Below are 22,610 nucleotides of genomic sequence, written 5' to 3' on the forward strand. Positions count from 1 at the left end.
GGGATAGGGAGCGTTTTAATGTATGCAGTTAGTTTTATACAGTAACAATGGTTCGATATTATTTTAAGCTCTTCTCTCTATATAAGAGTACTTTAATACTGGACAGGCAAAATCTTGGTGTGACAAGAAACCTGAGGTAGAATTGGTATTTTTTTCTGCTTCCCACCTCTAAATATTGACGTGTGTGTGTGTGTGTGTGTGTGTGTGTGTTTTGTTGTTTTTTTGTTGTTTTTTTTTTTAATCAAATGTGAGTGAGCATTGTAGTAGAAAAACATTTGCAAACATCGTTTCATCTGGATGAAATTGTGATTTGTCGTACAGCAGAGTCACTTTTCCCCATCATCCCTTGTCTATAACCTATTTAATAATCTACAGACAATGGACAGCAGTTCTCAAAAACATCTCACTGTATATCTTAATGCCATGGAGACTTATAATGAACCTGAAATTATGTTTGCACCGCATATGGAGAGAAGACAAGACACTGTTAGTGTCACCATCTTTAACAGTGATCCCTGCAGTCTGTTCTCCTGCAGTGTATAGGATCATAACGTAGCTATGTTTTATCAGGTCCATCTGTGTTGCAGACTAAAGCGCCAGTGTTTAGCTCAAATGTGTTATTAAAAACACATGTAGATATAAACAAATATGCAAATGCACTAACACACAACCCCCACCCCGACATGAATGCAGAGTTGCTAATATATGAGCAGGCACACATGTATAATAAGCAGACATAAAGGCAAAAAGCACACACCCAAGCAGCTGCAAGAGGTCATGCTGCCTTGGAAAGCAGGTGCTGAGGGATTAAGTGTTCTCCTAGCCTCTGGTTACACACTACAGTGGACCTGAGAGGTGTGTGTGTATATCTGAGAGACAGACTAACGGGTTTAAGGCAGAGGGAAGAAGGTATTTACAGATGGAGAGATGAAAGAATTGGAGAATTGATGAGAGATTGGGGGGGGGTGACAAAACAGGACGAAGGGAGGTAGAGATGTGAGGATCGATGTGGTGTGAGTGCGGAGACTGCATTATGAGCTGTTTAGTTTTGCATAACACCCTAAATCCTATCTTGTAGATCGAGGCTTGAGGAGGTCATGTTATGTCATTTCCATTAGAGTGTGTTTGTGTAAGCTGGTGTGTGACAACATGCTGTGATAATCAGCTAATTACACAGCAGGCACGGACAGGCCTATATATAAGAGGACACATTGTCTGCTGTCCTCCTCTCGGCAAACAGATTGCCTATAGAAAATATAAAACGTGTACGTTTGAGTGCTGGTGAGGAGGTGAGTGTTTCAAGTCACATTTATGGTGTTTTTACCCAATCAAATGCTGCTGGGGTTGATATATTGTCAGGTTTCTGCAGGAAATGTAACTCCCCTTTTATTATCAACTATTCAGTTTCCCCACAGATGTTTAAAGGCCAATAAGGACGCAGGTCACTGTGGAGTAAAGTTACTGCTGGAGTCTTCAATGCAAACAGATAATAGATTACTACATGAACCAAATGCCTCCTAGTACTTGGTACAATAACAAATGTTATATCTGTCTTATTCTTAAGAATCAGGTAAATCCAGAGCCTTCTCCCTGACCTTGGTTGCTACGGAAACATAACTGCTCTCTGCTTGGTAACCTAGTCTTTTCTAATTGCTGTTGTCTTGGCAACTGTGCAACCAATGTAATCCAGAAAAGGCCACAATCCTAAGTGTTTCCTGTTGCAGTGCACGCCTTCTCGGAGCAGTCTCTAAACACACACAGACACATTTAATCATTTAGACAACAGTCACTGCCAAAACTCTAAGAACTATTACATTGAATTTGTAGTATGTTGGTCAACATTCTGAACATGAAATGATTCACAGTGGTCTCAAAAGGAACATCAGATTCTTGATTTACTGTTTTCAGGTGCTGTTCGTTTGTTAGTTCATGGTCAAAGCATAGTAATTCAAGCTGTGTCTACTTTCCGAGGTTAAAAGAGCAGTTGAAAACACACACGCACACACACACACAGACACACACACAGACACATGCGGAGAAGGAACCTGACTGTACACAGAAAGATTGTAGAGTGCCTCAGCTAATTAAAAAAAAGAGACAGCTGAAGTATGTACTGTAAGTATAAATCTGTCCATCTTTTATTTGTACCCTAATTTTTCATACCACTCTTTCTGATCAAAATCATTGTGTTGCATATAGAAAGGTATGTAACTAGCAATTGCACGTAGTGTAATGTTACTTTACACTTAATCTTTAGATAACTTTATTTAAGGGACTGCACAAAAATTGTTTGGGAGGAACGGGGAGTTAGAAAAGGGGGTAAAGAGGGTATTATAGGTTTTCTTTTTGGCTAAAGAGAGGATAGTTTTACTTTTTTTCATCCCAGATTTCTATTTAATTTTAGCCTTCCCTTGATATAGTTAATAGTTACCCAAATAGCTATATCAGACTAATGTGACGCAGGCATTGTGTTGGTTATGTGATGTACAATCAGTCATACAACTGATCTTATAACATCATCACCCAGTCAAGGGGTTGAAAAAGACATTGTTTAGATACCTTTGGGCTTAATTGAAGTTGCTCTAAAGGAAAATGAGTATGAGTATGGTGGAAAACAACATGACTGCATGATGTGAATCAAAGATGAGCATAACATAAACATGAACTAAGTTAAATGTTGTTACGTTGCATGCCTGACGACCAGCGCTTGCTAGGGGCCAACAATTCCTAGCAGAAGCCCCAATCACCAGAACAGAAACAGTGATGTAGTACTTCCAAACACAAACTCCTCTCCCGACTGCAATCAGTCCTGCCCTGACGTAGAGCAAACATGTTTCCAAAAAGTTTCCTCTCCAACAGGACTCACTGCATCACCAACACTCTACTCTGATGGATTTAAGAGCTGCACTAACAGTAGAGCAGTGAGGGGGGCATGTGGTTCAAGTTTACTATCAAACTGATGAAAAATACATAGATACAAGGTAGTGGCTGCATTTCATTATCCCCTGACATCCCCCACAGTTTTAAAGGGCCACAGTTTTATTACTCTAAAGATGGCTGCCATATTTTTGCTCTCTGTGTTTGCAGTCATTGTCTTTTGCTCCACTTGCCCCTAATGGTAGCCAGAGTCTGGCCATGCAGCATGTTTCAGTGTTTTGCACAGAGATGAGATATCCAAGGTAAGTGGAATTTTGTTTGTGCTCCTTAAAGCACTGAAAAATTACATTTTACAAACTCAACAGCACCAAGCCTTTTGTCCTGGTTACTCTGGAATACCAACAGACATTACTTTGAGCAGTTTCATTGGGACTATTTCCTTGATATAAAGTAGTTCTTTTCACAGTGAGGTCTGTAGACTATTCTGAGTAACTGGGACATTGTTTCTTGAAAGACAAGTTGCTGCTGAGTTTTTTATTTTTAAAAAACAAACTTTTTTCAGTGCTGAGAGCACCACAAATGAAAAATATGTCTTTTAGTAATTTGTGTGAACGCTCACTTCTTCCCTAAATGAACTGCTTCTACTTATCCATGTCTCTTCCTTTGGTTTAATACAGCAAATCAATAAGGCTTAGTGGAAGAGAGTATGTGTCCCTAATAATCTGTACTGCTCTGATATGCATTGATGGATACACAGTGGGAACTCTTTCACACAATGTGAATACACACACACACAAACACAAGACCCAACCTCCACCTTTGCCCCTTTCATATCCCTCACTTGTTATTGTTATCGACCACTCTAGTGTTATTCCTCCCTGCAATATATAACACTGTAACAGTGTCAACATTTCATATCACACGGATTAGCACTTCAGCCATCTATACAGCTGATTGAGACCAGTTCTGCACTTGTGGAGCCTCCTGGTGAGAACCATGAAATCACAGCACCACCACGGAATGAGTGGAGGGAGCACACTGAGGAGGGAAGGAGAGGGTCTAAATATTGACAGCAAATATTTAATTGAAGGGTAGGGGTGTCCCCCGACTCATAGGTGTGTGCTGTACTCAGACACAAAATGCGCACACTCCAAAACCCCAGCTAACAATGTCGTGTTATCAGTGTCTACAGCTGTCTTTGACTTGAAAAGAGAGGGGTGGATGCTTCATATAGGTACCTACACACACAGTCCTCAGGGCCTGCACCATGCTGAGACAAATACACAGCTTGACTGTGGTGCGTGTGTGCGTGTGAGTGTGTGTATTAGCTGGAGATCATTTCTAACTTATAATATATCTGCTGTAGACACACCCAGTTGGGTGCCAGCATGTGCACACACACAAACACTAATCTCTATGCAACCCTTCAACACACATGCACACACACCTGACTGAGCACCAGTTGGGGGGGTTTCAGGTGAAAGTCCGCAGAGAAGGCTTCGCAGCATGGCTGACCTAAAAATATAATGCACTGGGAGGTCCTTTGTGAATAAACAAACACACTGCAACATTGGCCATTCCTACAGAAAGAACTGGAAAATAATGGTAAAAAGACAAGCATCAGTGTTGCACAGAAATGATTAGTATTGTCGTGTGTTCAGTGAGTAAGAGAGTAAAACAAAGACCTCCTCTGTGTGTGTTTATGCCTATGAAGGACATGTTTACGTTATCAGTTTGCATTAGTAAAACTAACCCAAGGTCTGACCCTTGCATTGCCAGCACGTCAGTGTCTCTCTTGCAGCAGAAGCTTTCCTTATTGCAGTAAAAGGCAAACTGAGGCGAGTCTCCAACTGGTTTAAAACCAGTTCTGCAGTTCCTGCATGAAGTTAAAAGTGTAGTTTGGTAGACAAGTGCTGTTCCCTTTGACAGTACAGATTAGCAGCAACAGGTGATCAGAGTTCTCCACCTGCTGGACAAAAATTAGAACTGCATCTTCTTCTTGGCCTACTTTCTTTGAACTACTATCAACTATCAACCCTGATGTCCATGAGCAGAGAGAAGTAATTAAGTATATACTGTATATATATATATATATACATATATACATATATATCTATATCTATATCTATATATAAAAATACTTTGTCCTTCACCCTCCGCAGGTGGTCTCGTCCTTCGAGCTTGGGTCCTCTACCAGAGGCCTGGGAGCTTGAGGGTTCTGCGCAGTATCTTCGCTGTTCCCAGTACTGCACTCTTCTGGACCGAGATGTCTGGTGTTCTTCCAGGGATCTGCTGTAGCCACTCCTCCAGTTTGGGGGTCACTGCCCCAAGTGCGCCGATGACCACAGGCACCACTGTTGCCTTCACCTTCCAGGCCTTCTCCAGCTCTTCTCTGAGCCCTTGGTACTTCTCTAATTTCTCATGTTCCTTTTTCCTGATGTTGCCATCACTTGGTAATTCGTTTCCATGGTGGGTACTGTCTCTCATGGCTCCCATGGTTGCTCTTGTAGCCAAGCATCTCTAGGATCACTGCTGCTGAGGCGTATATCAGCTCATTGGTTTCAGTGATGGTTGTGGTAGGGATCGCTCTCAATGCTGCATTCACATCTTCTAGGACACTTTCTTTCTGATGGTACTTCACTTAGCCGTTGTAGTTGGCGTCGGGGTTGCCTTGTATTCATCCTCGCCATGATCTTATCTTTCAGGTCAGTCGCTTGCCGTAGCATTTGTGTTGTGTTGTACCTATATATATATATATATATATATATATATATATATATATATATATATACACTGTATATATACTGGTTATTGAATTTTTTAAGGACAGGCAGTGCGTAGTGTCCATACATAAGACACAAATAAAAAACAAGACAGAACAAAAACTAGCATTGACAATAACAGCGATCCCAAAGATATGTGAGTGCGATACACCATGAATAGGACCTTATCACAACCTGTCAAGCACATGGGGTACGCGAGTCAGTTCACTACTGCTGGGTTGTCGACTATTTGTTTCCAGATTTTTAGGAAGACAATTTCCTTATTTGCAAGTTTATATGGAAGGCCTTCCATATGAATCAGCCATTGGTGGAGTGTGGGGCTGGACCTGCATTTCCATTGTTGTAGAATGGGGTGTTTCGCTCGCAGAGCACAGGATGAGATGGCTTGAGCAATGTCATTATCTATGACAGAGTTCACAGGTAATTTTGTGTAGTGGAGTCTATGTACAATCTTGAATTGTACAAGCTGATGTCTAACATTTATGGAACTGTTGTATATCTTAACAAGAAGTGCCCTCCACGTATCGTTAGTGTTTTCAGCACCCAGCTCGAAGTTACTACCCAAGCGTTCCTTAATTTAGCATCAGACATTACAACATGGGCTTGCAAGGATGAATATAGAAAAGAGATTGACCCCTTACTGTTAGGATCATGGTGAACAAGGCTGTCAAGTATGGTATGTTCAGGCATATTTTCATATTGTGGTAAGTGAGTCCTAATATCATTTCTTATTTGTTTATTATCTAAAAAGTGTGTTGGACTGTTTACCCTCAGCATATAAGTCTCTGATTGTGACTGTTTTTATCTTTACAGTCAGAAAACATGGAATCATCTCAACCTGGAGGGAAAGCATGTGTTTTTGCAGACAGGGCTATCCATGTAGACTTATATTAATATGCCAATCATTTAACAGTCAATTTTACTTGAAAAGAGAGGGGTGGATGCTTCATATAGGTACCTACACACGCAGTCCTCAGGGCCTGCACCATGCTGAGACAAATACACAGCTTGACTGTGGTGCGTGTGTGCGTGTGAGTGTGTGTATTAGCTGGAGATCATTTCTAACTTATAATATATCTGCTGTAGACACACCCAGTTGGGTGCCAGCATGTGCACACACACAAACACTAATCTCTATGCAACCCTTCAACACACATGCACACACACCTGACTGAGCACCAGTTGGGGGTTTCAGGTGAAAGTCCGCAGAGAAGGCTTCTGCAGCATGGCTGACCTAAAAATATAATGCACTGGGAGGTCCTTTGTGAATAAACAAACACACTGCAACATTGGCCATTCCTACAGAAAGAACTGGAAAATAATGGTAAAAGACAAGCATCAGTGTTGCACAGAAATGATTAGTATTGTCGTGTGTTCAGTGAGTAAGAGAGTAAAACAAAGACCTCCTCTGTGTGTGTTTATGCCTATGAAGGACATGTTTACGTTATCAGTTTGCATTAGTAAAACTAACCCAAGGTCTGACCCTTGCATTGCCAGCACGTCAGTGTCTCTCTTGCAGCAGAAGCTTTCCTTATTGCAGTAAAAGGCAAACTGAGGCGAGTCTCCAACTGGTTTAAAACCAGTTCTGCAGTTCCTGCATGAAGTTAAAAGTGTAGTTTGGTAGAGTGCTGTTCCCTTTGACAGTACAGATTAGCAGCAACAGGTGATCAGAGTTCTCCACCTGCTGGACAAAAATTAGAACTGCATCTTCTTCTTGGCCTACTTTCTTTGAACTACTATCAACTATCAACCCTGATGTCCATGAGCAGAGAGAAGTAATTAAGTATATACTGTATATATATATATATATACATATATACATATATATCTATATCTATATCTATATATAAAAATACTTTGTCCTTCACCCTCCGCAGGTGGTCTCAATCATTTAACAGTCAATTTTAGCAAACTGTCCCTACAGTTGCTGCTGCGAAGCTAACAGCCAGAGAGGACGAGACGGTTTCCCAGAGCCAGCACAGCAGCTCCAGACAGCGATACTCACAACTCTCCTGCTACTATAGCTAACATCACAACAGCAGCATATCTTGGTAAACTAAAAAGTAAGCTGGATGTCCGTGGGCAAGTCATTTAACGCTACCTGACACACAAATCATGGCTGGAATAGCGTTGTGTGGCCCGGTCCGAGCCACTTTGTTTGTTTCCCATTCACAGAGGCAGGGCTGTGAACAAACACCAGAGTTTTTTCAGCACACACACTGAAAGGACAGCTAACGGACTGTGAGGAGATACCCCCACCTCTAAGGCCAGTTGTACTCGAGCTTCCCATCAGACCTGTGAATTTGACGTGGTGATCAGTGACAGTTACATTTGATCTTACTTTGATCATGAAATGTGTTACTTTCCAGCTGCTGTTGCCCTCTCTACCTGGAAGATGTCACTGAAATGCACCAGCTAACTAAATACGATGCTACAACTAATTCTGCAGAATTCAATGGGCGAAATTCAAATTGTAGGCATAATATGTCCACAGGAAGTGAAAAACAATTCTTGGCAGCAAGTGCAAATTGTCTCCTAAATCGCAGCGAGAACTTCCATTTGAAGACAGCAGCATGCAGAGCTCACTTGACTGCTTTATGTAGCCTACTTGTGCAAAGCACGTTGTATGCGCCGGTCAAACTATTTATTGACCACTGAGAAAATGTTTTCAGGGTAGCCAAGGTGACATGGTGTGATAGTCCTGTTTTCTTCTTTTTATTGCTGAACCTGAGGGGACGTCCCTCAGTCTGCCCCGTTACGGTTCCCTCTGGCACTAATTAATATAAAGTGGATTTAAGCTTAGAGCAGATCAAATGCAAGAATATACTGGTAGAAAGAGAGTTCTCAGTTAATTTAGTCATCAAAGGCTGCTGCTGTTCAGGCTTTCACTTGGAATGAGATGACTGTATCTAGATTTTTTGTGTTTCAAATTTTGGTACCTTGATAAAAGATGATGTGATTTTAGATGGTGTCTTGAAACTAGGCCTTCAAGAAATGATGCTAGATGCTTTGGAATGATGATGATGAATGATGTGGGTTAATAAAGCCATTCAGATTATTACCGTCCAAATGGGAAAACAACATGTTTTTAATTTATTTCACTGTCACTGAAATTGTATTTAGAACAGAAAATTCTAAATAGTTTTTATTATTTTTTTATCCTACTTTTAATAATCACATTTTCCCTCACTTTTTTATTCCTTAAATGGTGATGCAAAGTTTGTCCTTTTTTTGTTAAGAGAAAACTCAAAGTGGCTCTCAATAGAAACAGAAATTCAAAAGAGCCACTCAAATCCCTACAATTTGATGCTTAGATTTGTTTATCTAACGTTAATTGAGTGTTTTTGTCTTACACTGAAATTGACGGAGAGAGAGGCGGATGAGAGGGAGGCGCGTGACGTCACAGGTCAGCTGACAGGTTTGTTTTGCTTGCTCGAGCTCGTCCTAAAAACACAAGCGGAGGAAGGAAGCAACGACATCAAACCATTTCTAAACTAGTCCTCCTCAGCTAGTATTCTACCAATAAGCCACCAGCACCGAAACCACGGATAGTTTTATAAATCGTTTTTAGCTTTTATATTGTTGGTTTGATACAGCCGCTACCTCTGTTTTCATCTACTGCCAACTGCTTGACTTTGACGCAGTATGCCTTCAGAAAAAACCTTCAAACAAAGAAGGACATTCGGTAGGTGTTATCACAGCGTGTTTTTTACATTTTACAAACAACTCCTCTGCTTTATGCCTTTAATGTATTGCTGTATGTTTGTAGCTCTCGCCTGAATTCGTCTCTGAACTGTACAAGCCTGAATTACATCGTTAATGTAGACAGGCCGGGTAGTTATTATCCCAGTGGCGCGTATTAGCGACGTTCATTTTGTCCAGCTAGTTCAGTTTACAGTTTAAATGTATGTTAAACGCACAGGCTGATACTGGAGGTTTGTCTCCGCACAGCTAATTAGAGGTCATATGTAAACATATAGGTCTGTGGTCGTGTCAACTTATCTAAAAGAAGGTACAAGACATACATTGTTCCCACTCGTATGCATACAGGTTTGACTATAGAATAAAATAGAATAGGGCTATTTGCTGCAGGCCTGTCTCTTCCTCTCTCTCTGTGTGTGTGTGTGTGTGTGTGTGTGTGTGTGTGTATTTGCATCAGCGCGGTGGGAGAAAAACAAAGTGGTGTCGAAATGCGGGGCAGAGAAAGAGAGCTGCAGGATTGGGGGATGGGACAGTTTGTGGAGGAGAAAAGAGGAGTTTAAAAGAGGGGACATATTCAAATGGTGTCCTCTGTTTTGTTTTAAGGGTAGGCCACAGCGTCGATGCGGATTATAGTTTCAGTTATGCGCTCCCAGCCCGCAGAGCTGGAAGACAAGGCCCGCAGTGCTTTTGCAAATACATTGTAACTTAGTCGTTTATCCTCTTGCCTCTCTCTAACATCATATACTTTGTGTTTTCAAGTAATTGTTTAGTTTAGTAGCCTACATAAGAGAATATAAAACAAACTGTGAGTAGTCCAGTGTAATTCTCTGGATAAGTTGACCTGTAGTCCCCCAAAGTGTTGTAGGCCTATATCTTGAACAAAGATGGGAACTGTTGCCTTCAGCCCTGGAAATATAATTCCCAGTATGACTAAAAGTAACCGACTTCTGGTTTAACTTCAGCTCTTGGTCCAAATTTACACAACTAGAGCACGTGAGAGCCAGGCAGGAAAGACAAACATCGTGTCACGTGCTTTTAACTATATTTGAGAACATGCTAAAGCGAAGCTGGAGATGCAAATTGATCTTTTTTACTGTAATACCAAGACAAACTTACTGAAGCACAGCCAACTGTTGGGGTAGTCATAATTTACTAAGTCTTTATTTCACCCTGTGTCACTGCCTTGTGTATACATGATCTGGGCCTACATGTTTGGGTAAATACACATTTAACATTTCAGTGTTCATTACATGGTCACCAGGCCTGTATACATCAGTAGGTCTAAATCTAAGTTCAATTTCTGAGTGTAAAACTGTTCAACTTGCATATCTGTATAATAGGTCATAACATGACTCAGGAAACTACAGGGTATCTTCCAGTTGTGCTGGGTGGTGACTAATTCTCATATTATGACAGAACAGAAATGTGCGGAAAAAACCCCACAGGCTTTTAGGTCAACTGCTTCCCATTTTGTGATTTTTTTTTTTATTTGGTTGAAAACTGATGACTCAAAGGCAGTGTGTCGCTTGGTCTGGTCATGTTCTGAACACACAGCTTCCCTGTTCCTGGGCGATGAACTCATCCTGACTGAAATGGAATCAGAGCAGTGTCTTACATTTCCTCAAGTTAAGCATGAAAATGGCCCCCTCAGGAAGATAAACATTTGTCAGTTGATTTAATTAGATATTCTAACACACATTGTCTTCCTAGCAAACTGACAGCTCAGCAAAAACTGATGGAGATGATCATGATGTTGAGATGTTTTTTCCCCCCCATGCTCAAGTTTGTTGACTGATCCCATGTTGACTATCCGACTGTTGTTGTTGATGTTATCAGTAAAAAGTGCAGTAAGCCCAAGGTGTTATCTGTGGCCATTTATTTTGACCTAGTTACAAGTCACTTAAAATGGGGTTAAACCTCGGGAAGGACAGGCCTGATCTTTTGAGTTGTCACTGTGGAGAGAAAACCTAGTGTTTGAAAAGGTCCATCGTTAGCTGAGATTCCAACAGACTATAATATAGAAAATATCCAGGCACAGTTGAACATGATTTTAAATTCTGCAGCCTGTACTGAGGGCATTTAGTGAGTCTATATTGTTAACAGGTTCTAGCAACCCCCCCTGATATATATACATCAAATCTCTGTTATGTAAATGACACATTTTAGTTTCATTTCTTACACACAGGTGGGGCGTGTGCTCAGCATTCCTGTGTATTTGTAAGGCATGCAAACTATACACACTTGTGAACTCGCATTGGAGTAATTGAGTGTAAAATGAATTAATCATAATTTTAGTCTAATAATCTGCTAATCACTGTGGAACAATGTAGTTACACCATGAGTGGATTTTAAGAAAGCCCATTATGTTTTCACCAGAGCGCCTTAGTCCACTAAGCAGTCTGTTAAAGACATTGTTCCCAGATGTTTCTATTCTGTTAGCTACTAAGCTCCAAGCATGGAATCATATTGTGCTTTTTTTAAGAATACGTTTCAAAGTAGATCTGATTAAAAAATAGTGGAAAACCAATTACAGATGCGACATTCTTTGGTTAAGATCCCACTACATGCATGGGTGGAGTGACAGAGAAGTTCTGTTAAAACCTGCCTGTCTGTTTGTTTATACTTTGACCCGAATGTTGTTGTTTTGTTGGTGGCTTCTCTTTCTCTGTTCACAAGTTTGTATCTGTGTCTGCTTTGCCTTTGGCCTCATCACGGCTAGCGGATTCTCCTGACCTGCTCATCTCTTTGCCTGGTAGAACACTTCCATTAACCAGAGTCCGTTTTTCTGCCCTACAGAACAGAGAGTAGAAGATGTCAGACTGATCCGAGAGCAGCACCCCAGCAAGATACCTGTGAGTTCAGATTCACTTGCAATGATTGCCTATGCAGTGAAATCCACTGAAGCAACATTATTCATGCGAAAGAACTGTAAGGTCAGAAATTAATCAGCATGATGTGCATAACAGCACGCAGGAAGACACGAGTAAGAACAAGAAAACTTACTGCAACAGGAAGTGTCACCACATGTTTCCTGGTTGTACTCCGAACTGTCTCAGATCATTTTAAATGTCATTTGTTGGTATCAGATGCATTTCTGCAAGGGCTGTCTGCTTGTTGACGTCTGAACATTATTCTAAGTTTATTTAATGTATAGTTTTTGTGATGACGCTTTCCCCCCCCCCCACTTACAGCGACCACAGCAGTTTCTAGTTGTTCTCATGAGAAATGGATGTGACTGCATCTGCTAATAGGTCAGGTGTCTGGTGGCTCCTAGCAACCACCAACAAACAAACGCACACCTCATGTTTCACCTGCTTGTTTTATCATTTTAAGATAGCGTATCACCACAGCCCTCCATCTGCTGCCCCACGTAAGGCCTCTTCTCATCTTAAAAGCACCTCTGTGTGTGTGTGTGTGTGTGTGTGTGTGTGTGTGTGTGTGTGTGTGTGTGTGTGTGTGTGTGTGTGTGTGTGTGCGTGCGTGTGTGTACTCTCCTGGGGTTATAAACTGCCATGTCACGGTAAATGTTGAGACCAGATGCAGATGCGCTGTGTCACTGTAATGTAACTCCAGACAGCCACAGTGGAGCCTGTGGGGGGCGGGGGAGCAGCAGACTGTATAGACTGATTAAAGCTCTCAGACCAAGCCCTGCCTCACTGAACAATTTACCTGCTTTCATGCCAAACAGAGGTCAATGCATTTCTAATTACTTACTTCTTTTTCATTTTCAGCATTATTGTTATTTTAACATGAAAAGATACATTTAAAAGTTACAAATGAATTCTCCTGATTCATCACTAGAGCTCGGCAATAATCAATATAATGTCAGTATCCTGATATGGAATTCAATATCGTCTGGGATGTGGTTACTATACTATCTATACATCCATCCATATATAATTTTCATTATAGAAACATCGATACATCGTTTGGTCTGTGTAACATCAGAAAACAGTTAGAAATGCCCATCACAAAGAGTCCAAGGTGACGTCATCAAATGTCTCCTTCTAAAGATAGTCAATTTATTATAATGCAAGACAAGGAAAAGCAGTAAATATTCACATTTGTGAAGCCTAAACAAGATAATGTTTGGATTTTTTACTTATTAAAAGTAATTAAAAAAAAAAAAGATTGTTTCATATAGTTGCAGATTTTCTATCGATCATTCATTGGAGCTGTAATCTAAAATTCAGTTGACTCTTCATTGGTTGGTGCTACTCAAAACAGCGTTATGATGTCTGGAGGGAGCTGTGTGAAGTATAAAATACAAAGCCTGAGTTACAAACTGGAGGTGTAGAGTTTTACACATGTGGGTTAACGTTGTCGTGCCAACATGGACGACAAGTTTAAGAAAGAAGAAAAAAAACTCCCATCTGCTGATGATCAAAGAAAGTGTTTTCTAAAGCAGAGATCGTAATCTCCTCTTTGTATCTTTATATATTGATATCCAGCTGCTTAATTTCGAAATATATATTTGAGTTTGTCAATATTGTCCAGAGCTGATTCCTATCTATTTTTATCTATAAACGTTTTCTCTAATGAATTTCCAGAAAATGTACTATATCACAATGTATACCACTATAATTCACATTCCATGTTATAATATTTTATCTATACAAGACAGCCACCCATAACTTACATTGAACAAGATGTTATCGTAGTGTGCATAATATCCTATCAAAGGTAGCATAAACACTAGTATTAATAGTTAAGGCATTGAATAGCTCAGATAAGTAATGGAGAGTGTTTTCAGTTGTATAAACTCAGTCAATCAGAGGATTCTCTGTGGCAGCCAGCCTTAGTGGATTAGTGTTACAGCGGATGCATGTAATTTGCACTTATTGTCAGTGATGAAGTGGTCCGTGTGCTTCTGCAGTGCTGTTTTAAAGGCTCGTATGAGACGCGTCTTAACTTGATTAAATGTCACACTGAATAAAAGATTCCGCTCCATAGCTCACACAGATCAGTCTTGGTCCATTGAAGGGCAACTCAGCGAGGCAAAGGGCTGTGTTCGGCTTTTTACCACATCATCTGATATGTGTGACTTCATCTTCCCATTACATCTCACTATTGATCATGGACACTGGTCTCAAAACCGTTTCAACTGTCAGGGTTTCGGGTCTAACAGCAGCACAGGAAATACTGCCGTCATAGAATTCCACCAGCCAGAATTAAAGGGGAGAAATCATTGATTGATTGTGTGTCTCCTGTAGGTGATCATTGAGAGGTATAAAGGAGAAAAACAGCTTCCCATCCTGGACAAGACCAAGTTCCTGGTGCCAGACCATGTCAACATGAGTGAACTCATCAAGATTATCAGGTAGACCTGGAGTCCTCTCCCCTCCTTTCCTCTCTTCTCCTCCTCTCACCTCCTTTCCTCCTCACTCTGCCATGTCTTTGTCTCCCCACCAGGAGGCGCCTCCAGCTAAACTCCAACCAGGCTTTCTTCCTGCTGGTCAACGGTCACAGCATGGTCTCTGTGTCGACCGCCATCTCCGAGGTCTATGAACGGGAGCGGGACCAAGATGGCTTCCTCTACATGGTGTACGCCTCCCAGGAGACCTTTGGCACTGCTACGACCGCCCAATGAACAGCCTCCCATTCTTCTTCTTCCACCTGGCAGGCCATTGGACAATTGTAGTTTTTAGCCCCCTCCATGTTTCTTGCCACACACCTTTAGTCTTGACTGTATGAACTAAAACACAAACTGCTAAATCTAAACACAGCGTACGATAATTTCCCAGCTCGAATCGGTTCAGGTTGTGATCTCTATATTATGACTGCAATGAGCAAATAGACTGTTTGTGTACCACAACACTCAGCCAGTAGCATGAAGCCACAAAGGTTGACCAGTACAGCAGAGTTTAAGAAGAGAAATCCCAGATCTGACGATGACTCTGGCCAATAGAGTCTTTTAGTGAGTGTCTCTGCTTCTTTGTTGTCCTCTCTGGTGAATCATGTCCACTGTCATGGCAACCTACGGCCTGTTGACGGCAGTTATTTTCAGTGTTGTGGTTACGTGTCTCCTCGGCTGTATTTATGTTAACATACATACGTCAGGTAGTGATATTACATAAAAGTAACCACCACTTATCTATATATACAGTAGCCAATGAACAAAGCCAACCTTAATTACAAGGTTTTTGGAGACAGGTACCAGAGAAAGTTAAGGGTTTCTGGATTCACGTGTTTTTAATGGAGGTTTTTATTGCAGTTAAAAAGATAAAACTTAGGGATTTGTAGTCTCGGTCAGAGTACTTTTTGCCAGAGAAAAATTAAATATGAAGTAGAGAAGATCCTTATTAATCAATGCATCTCTGTTCTGTGTCTCGTCACATTCCCTCAATGGTCCTTCTATGGTGTTTTTATCCCTCCCTGCCATGTAGCCTAAAGCATCTTTGCTGTAACAAAAAGATGTTGGGAAACTGCTTTTGACCTTGAAACAGATGATTGTAGTTTGCAAAAAGAAAAAAAAAATGCCTTGGTGTACAGATAATATTGACTTTATGGCTTTGAATATAAAGGGGTTCCAATGAGAGTGTAACCAAGTTGACTTTGGACACACTACAAGGAGCATGGTCTGATTGCATGTATGAATGGAGGTTAATGGTGTTTCTGTAAATGCTGATGAGGGGAAGGGGGTCGCCATGTCCTTTCCTTTTCATCTCCTTTGTCACGCGTATCTATTAAGGTGTTGGAAGGAATGAAGGAAAGCCAGAAAAAGAATGAATCACAGGCAGGTTGATGAGCAGCTTCTCTGACTGTCCATCTGTGTTTTGCCTTTGACCTACTGGGCTGATTTCCCAGAGCTGTCATTGTTGTTCAGTTTCAGTTCACTGAAATCCAACCAGCGCTGTCACTGTGGGGAACGTACACCTGCCCAGTCGGGTTTTAAGGTCTGCGCCCTAAAAGAAAGAAAGAAAGTCTATAGATGGCTCTTCTCACTGTCTGTGCTGTCGTGCTTCTCCTCCTCTTCACCGTCTTCTTAACAGATTGAGGTTTAGCTGCTTTTATATCGCAGTATTGTATCAATTTTGGTTCTTTTTTTATTTAATGTGATTTTTATTCCATTGTACGCCATGTCTTTACTCTTCGCTGTCTACAGTATGTGAAGTACAAAGGGGACTTTGTTTTCTGACTAGTGAAAGCCACTGTGTGTCTGTTACAGAGGGGTGGAGCATTTGTTCCAGTGCTGTCTTTTCTGCCTGCTCCTCTGTTTCACACACGCATATCCACACACAGCAATATGACACAGCCTCCTCTTATGTATTTATGTTGGTATTTTGTAAACAATAAAAAGGAGAAAAAAAGATAAATGGTGGGGTTCCTGTATTATTCTGACTATAGACGAGTATCCTAAAATCATGGCTGTTTGCACTGTTAGAAAGCTGTCCATTTTGTAACTGCAGACATAATGTAACATATCAGTTGTGTGAAACCTGCTGCAGCACTATCTGTGTAAAGTTACAGATGTTGCAGTCATAAAACTAACAACTTGTAGTGAATCAGTTTTCAGTTTTTATCCTAATGCTCATTGTGTAAATCCTCACATGCAAAATATAATATAAAACCTTTCAAACATAAATCTTTATTGTTAGTAAAATGTTTCAGTTTTTTAGTGCGGCTTAATCATGTTGTCAAATGTAGTTTACAGTGGCAGCTCCTCAGCTATCACTTCTCAAACACATTTACGCCACAGAGGGCAGAGCTGAGCAGACAGACGTCAGAGAGGGACAACAGGAAAGGCATGTCAAAATATATATGTGTCGGTTTGGTCAGAGCACGTGGTGGACGCAGAGGAAGAGACGAAGGGACGATGTCACAGCAGAGACACATAGTGGAGGATAGATTTCTTATACGTGCATTATAAGCAGGCAAATATCAGATGGCAAAATGCTGTGACCTGAATGACAGGAGTGTTTGAGTGGCTAGTGAGGTGTTGGAAGGGATTTACATTTTGTTTTTAATTTCTGATTAGTTCCTAATTTCCATGACTTTGTTGTCTTGCAATGTTTGTTTTGACTGTACTTTCATTTTTGCTTTGTCTATTTGACATTACCGTTACATAAAAGGTACACACTGTGAATAGGGGACACACCAGTGAGGTGAACACTGACAGTTGACAAGAAACACATTCTTTCACACCAACAGTATTGCACTTGTTAAGTTATTTACTTTGGATGCTCAATCCCTGAGGCACTTTGTATTTATAGTTGGAGTGTGCAGATTCCTCTAATAACTGAGGCTTCAATTCTTCAGTTGGCAAACCTGCGTGTTACATTCTGCTGCACACAAATTTAGAAAAAAAATGTGAATCTGAAAATGTTCCCTTTATTATCTGGCTTCATGTGCATTACTTATATCTGGGTAACAAAAAAAAAAACAACCCAATGTTGACTGCTCTTTAGCTTGTTAACTGGTACAGAAATAATGGCAAAAATAGTGAAAGACAGACCAAGTCATTTTCTGTTGATATATATTTTTTTTTAGCATCTATTCATACATGTGTAAATATGGGTCTATTCCACTGGCTGCCCTGTAATTTTCTATGGATGAGAATGGTGGTTTTTATCCATGACAAAATGAGACCTGTAATCTTAGTGTTGCTAATTTTAACAGAAGTCCTCCAGTCCACTGGTAAAGTTTTAAGTTTTAGATCCGACTATTTTAATGGAAATCTTATGAACTATTAGGATTTATATTCAAGCTGATACTGAACTATCTAAAGACAAGTAGACCTGTACCAAACATACCCAGAGAAGTGGATGTAGCTGTTAGATATCCGTGTTCTGTGTTTGTGCTTTGCGTTTAAAGGGGGACTCCACTGATTTTGCTCTTGGGGTGCAGGGCCTACTACTGCATATGTGAAAAAAGTCTTTTGTGGCTCCAGAAGGAGCTGCGCGAAATCGGATAAATGTCCTTAAGTGATGTCACTCGAGTCAGCGTTGGTTGTTGTAGTTGTTAGAAAGAAGTGAGCTTACCAAACATCTGTAGCAACTCCTTCCCTCAGTTCAGTACACAATCTCCAGGCTGTTCTTTGGTTGCAGAAAAACAATCCATTTCTTTATTGTTTCTGTTGTAAAAGGTAAATACAGTCCATTTTCCAGTTTCCATTGATAAACCAAACACACAACTTACAGCGTGACAAACAAACCCTTAGCGCCCCAGTGGTCAAAAACCCTTTGCCCTTCTGGGGTCAAACACCTGATGACAACAGTTACCCTGCTACCTACATACCAGAGCCCTAGATACTTGCACAGCGATGCTCAATGTACACACAGTGAATAACAATTAAATTCTGGCCATTCAAACAACATATTTGGTTCCTACAACTTTCAAGAACCTTTTTGCAGCATCCAGCACCATCTTAATCCTTTCCGACTTCCCCTTTATTTCAGCAGCACAATTTATAACCGCGGCAGTGAATGCCAGACATCGTTTCTTGTCCATGCAGATGCTCTGATCAGCGCCATCACCTTTCTGCTCCTTGTCCTTTGGCACTGCCACCATCTCACAGTTCCTCTCCATTCTCTTAGCATCTTCAGCGTATGACGATCCCTTGTCTGCTCTGATCTTCTTCACTTTTACTTCTTTAATTCTTTTTGGACAGTGTGGTGATCCCGTATGGTGATTTCCCTCACAGTGCACGCACTTTGCTTGCTCTTTCTCCACATTACAGTTATCCTTCGCACATCTCCTGCCTCCTCTCCATACTGCAGCAACATCTGAGAGGAGCTCTCTCATATGGCCTCACCCTGTGACACACATAATCTAGATCAAAAGTCAAACACACCGAATTACTGTCCTCCCCCTTTTCTGAATCTTGTAAACCTTCTTGCCTCACACACACCTTCAACATCCTGAAATGACTCGGCCTCTACGGTCAGTGGCACACCGCTTACTGCTCCCTTCTACTTTACTTGTGATCCGAGTGGGAAGCAGTTCCCACTGCTATAATCTCAAGGGCTCTATCTCTCTGACGCTTTGATACACAGTCAATGATAACCATCCCACTTCTTGTTATCCTGACCTATTGTACATCTCCCAGCTTTCCTCCTACAAACTTTCCGACCTCATGTGGATCCTTGAAAATCCTGCCTGTTTGTGTCCTGACAAGATACGTCTCCTCTTTCCTCTTTGTCTGACTGGAATCACTCGAATTACTCTTCTTCCGTTTCTTTTTAGTTTAAAATCCTCTTGTATCCTCGTTTCCAATTCCGCGCTCCAATTCTTCCTCTAATTCAATGTTCAATTAATGCCATGTTACACTACCATGTTTCTACAGTAGCCCAGAACGGACAAACCAATCACGGGCTCTAGATAGGGCCGATGGCCTTTTGGGAGTTTCGCGGCCACTGTAGTTTCTCCTACACGCTTGGAAGGGGAGGGTGATGCAAGCAGTATTCAAATGGTTGCAATCTGCAATTTCACCACTAGATGCCACTAAATCCTACACACTGGACCTTTAAATTAATAAATAAATCATATACACAATGTGATGAAAGACAGAATCAGAAAATATTTTATTACTCAAACATGTTTTATCTGAACTTTGAGGGGAAAACAAGTTTTAAAACACAATAAGCAATATAAAATCTGACCTACAAAAGAACTGGATAATTATAAACTGTGTTCAAACATTTGCACACAAATATTGCAAAAGCATATTTTACTAAAGATAAAGAGCAACATGCATGCTTGAGCATCAGTTAACCAGGCTCTATTGTGATTCTTACAGACTCCGACTCATGTCTGGCTTTAAGGAAACTGCAAAACTAAATAGTTCAAAAAAAAAAAAAACAACAACAAAAGTGGAGCTATGTGACAAAAAACTCGAAAGAAGGCGCTCTTTGGTATGATCTATGGAGGCAATTTTCTTGTTCTGTGCAACCATTGAAAAAAAGCACATTGTTGACTTATTTTAAACAACAGACAGAAGTTGTTATACATACTGCATGTTCAGTATTTACCATTTTAAATAAACACCCCATGTCCCTGTGCTGTGCCCTCCAGGGGTACAGATAGAGTTTCATCTGAAGGACCAGCTGTCCTCATGTCTTTAATACTCTGGGTCCTGCCCAGCAACTCACTCACAGTCAGACTGTGAAACATGTTCCATCTTGCTTAGACTCTTTCCAATTCAACAGTCCTGAAAAAGAGTCAGCTCCATCTCTCCTGGAGTGAGAACAAGTTTAGGATTAACATCCATCAACATTCATTCACTTACACCAGCAACATGAAAAATGAAACATCATCAAACTGAACTGAAAACAAATTGGCACTTTTGCCAGCTTGACTGACTACAGAAACGCTGGTGTGAACTGAACATACAAAGACACTCTGTACAGACTTTTTGAAGTGTCTGAAAACATTCAGTGTGCATTCTGATTGTCCTGATATAGAGGAACAGTATTTGGCACAGAAGGCCATTTTGCTCTCAGGTTGGCTCAGAGGTAGAGACGCTGCTGGGCACTGGTGAAGAGGTTTCATGGACAAGACAGTGGCTGGTGCAGCTTCCCTGTGTGATCCCCAGCTGCTGAAGAGGGATTTGCAAGTGTGACCTGTCCACACATACACTTCAGTGATGACGGTTATGCTGTGTCTACTGTCAGTTATTGAATGAAGCATTCAGGTGATCAGTGCTCACTGATTACTGGTAAATATGTCACCTGAATTAGACCAATGAAAAAGCTATTGTGAGGACTCCAAGCATTAACTCTCATGCTCGTGTTGGCAGCCTGGACATATGATATCATGGAGCTCTTTTTTTTTCTTGCTGGTCTCTACAGTTCACCAGCCTTTTAATGCCACGTCGTGATCGTCAAATTTAAAATACTTAACAAGTTGACACGGAAGTGCCTGCATACATCGTCAGTTTTGGTCTCTATGGGGCTAGACCGCCTGATCAGGGGTGGAGCAGTCAGACCCTCAGGTCCTGCAAAGGATCCACCTTCTTGAGCTGATTCCTTCTGAGGGAACCAGCCCTTGAATCAGGGGTACTCAGTTCCTTTTAAAGGTTCCCTGTGGAGCTTTCTTGTAAACAAACACATTTGTGTTTACATTAAGTGTCGATTGTTTAAATATTTGAACTCCTGCACTGTTTTCATCCATGTTTACCGCGGACCCACTCATCAGAACATTGCTCCATAGCATGATAAAAAGGGTATGTTTAAAGTGGACAATCTTTTTCCCCCCTTTTGTTCCTCTTCAAGGAAGATGATGAAGAAGGTGATACAACCTTATCTGTGTCCCAAATCCTTATTGCACACTAATTCTAAGCAGGTTTTGAGTATGTAGTGTGTTTGCACTGGAAAAGTGACACAATGAAGTATACTCAAAATATATAGTATGTCGATAGGCATACTAAAAACGCCTGATTTTTTAGTGTGCTGTTGATGGACACTATTCTCCCACAATGCAATGCTCAAAGGAAAGAGAGTGGCTGCTCACAGATGCAGAAAAAAAGAGCTGTTAGTTTTCCTGTTAGTATAAAACAAAAAAGTTTGTTGATTTCTTCGGTATACTATAAATATTAGTATAGCATTAGTGTGTACAGTTAGTATGTAGTATAATTAGTATGTAGCATGGAACTGGGGACACAGCTCTTGTAACTGGACAGCAGTGAGCCAAACCTGATCACAAGACGTACAAGAGAACTACGTTTATCAAAGCTTTGAGTGATATAAGAAGTTCTATACCAGCAGATTCAGTCAAAGGGAAGATACCACTGGTGCTTCTTTGTGGATTAAGATATATCCAAGGTATCCAGTCTGACACAATAAGGGCATGATTTGATTAAACTGGGTTTTATGTTTAGAACAGGTAAAAATGCACTTGACTGAGTGCCCAGGAAGTTTAGGATACTGGAGTGCTTTGCCTTTGGTTTGTGAACCAAGGCAGAGGACGAGGCAGCGTTCCAGCCACGTCTCTGAAATGACGCGAGACAGAGTTTACAAATCTCCAGCTCTTCTTGTGACTTGTGTTTGTATTTGTGTAGATCTGAGGAGGGATGAAAGCTAATCTGATGACACAGACTGTGACAACCACTCCTCTCTTCTCACCAATCTGTTTCTCTTCTGTCTTCCTCTCATCTCTCTGTAAGCCGTTGTACAAGAATTACAAAAGATACAAGGGGTCTGTGCTTTCAGATCGACAGTCTTTGAACAGACCCGTGTTGTCTCGTTGTACCCAGAAGCAGGCTGACTGTCTAAACTCTGGCTGCTGCCTGCTAGCTTCAGCAGGAACATG

General features: G+C 41.0%; 2 protein-coding genes across 8 annotated transcripts in view; one reads left to right on the forward strand and one right to left on the reverse strand.

Annotated features, from left to right (window-relative positions):
- The first annotated feature begins 9,074 nt into the window (after window positions 1-9,074).
- map1lc3b (microtubule-associated protein 1 light chain 3 beta) lies at window positions 9,075-16,678 on the forward strand. The gene is made up of 4 exons (XM_044194970.1): window positions 9,075-9,345; window positions 12,159-12,214; window positions 14,576-14,682; window positions 14,775-16,678. Exons 1-4 carry the CDS (start codon window positions 9,306-9,308, stop codon window positions 14,950-14,952), a joined length of 381 nt encoding a protein of 126 aa, XP_044050905.1. The 5' UTR covers window positions 9,075-9,305; the 3' UTR covers window positions 14,953-16,678.
- zcchc14 (zinc finger, CCHC domain containing 14) overlaps window positions 16,447-22,610 on the reverse strand; it is a 37,452-nt gene continuing 31,288 nt past the window's right edge. For 6 of the 7 annotated variants that reach the window (XM_044194965.1, XM_044194968.1, XM_044194964.1 and 3 more), the window contains one exon: window positions 19,862-22,610. This exon is cut by the window's right edge and continues 109 nt beyond it. The gene's annotated coding sequence lies outside the window, so the exon portion shown is untranslated. The other variant, XM_044194962.1, reaches the window with a different exon arrangement.

Source organism: Siniperca chuatsi, linkage group LG4 (assembly GCF_020085105.1).
Source record: "Siniperca chuatsi isolate FFG_IHB_CAS linkage group LG4, ASM2008510v1, whole genome shotgun sequence".
Taxonomy (NCBI): Eukaryota; Metazoa; Chordata; class Actinopteri; order Centrarchiformes; family Sinipercidae; genus Siniperca; species Siniperca chuatsi.

Coding starts and splice junctions, on each gene's coding strand:
- map1lc3b (XM_044194970.1), top strand. CDS start 9,306: ATGCCTTCAGAAAAAACCTTCAAACAAAGAAGGACATTCG. Junction 9,346..12,158: donor CAAACAAAGAAGGACATTCG/GTAGGTGTTATC, acceptor TCTGCCCTACAG/AACAGAGAGTAGAAGATGTC. Junction 12,215..14,575: donor AGCACCCCAGCAAGATACCT/GTGAGTTCAGAT, acceptor TGTCTCCTGTAG/GTGATCATTGAGAGGTATAA.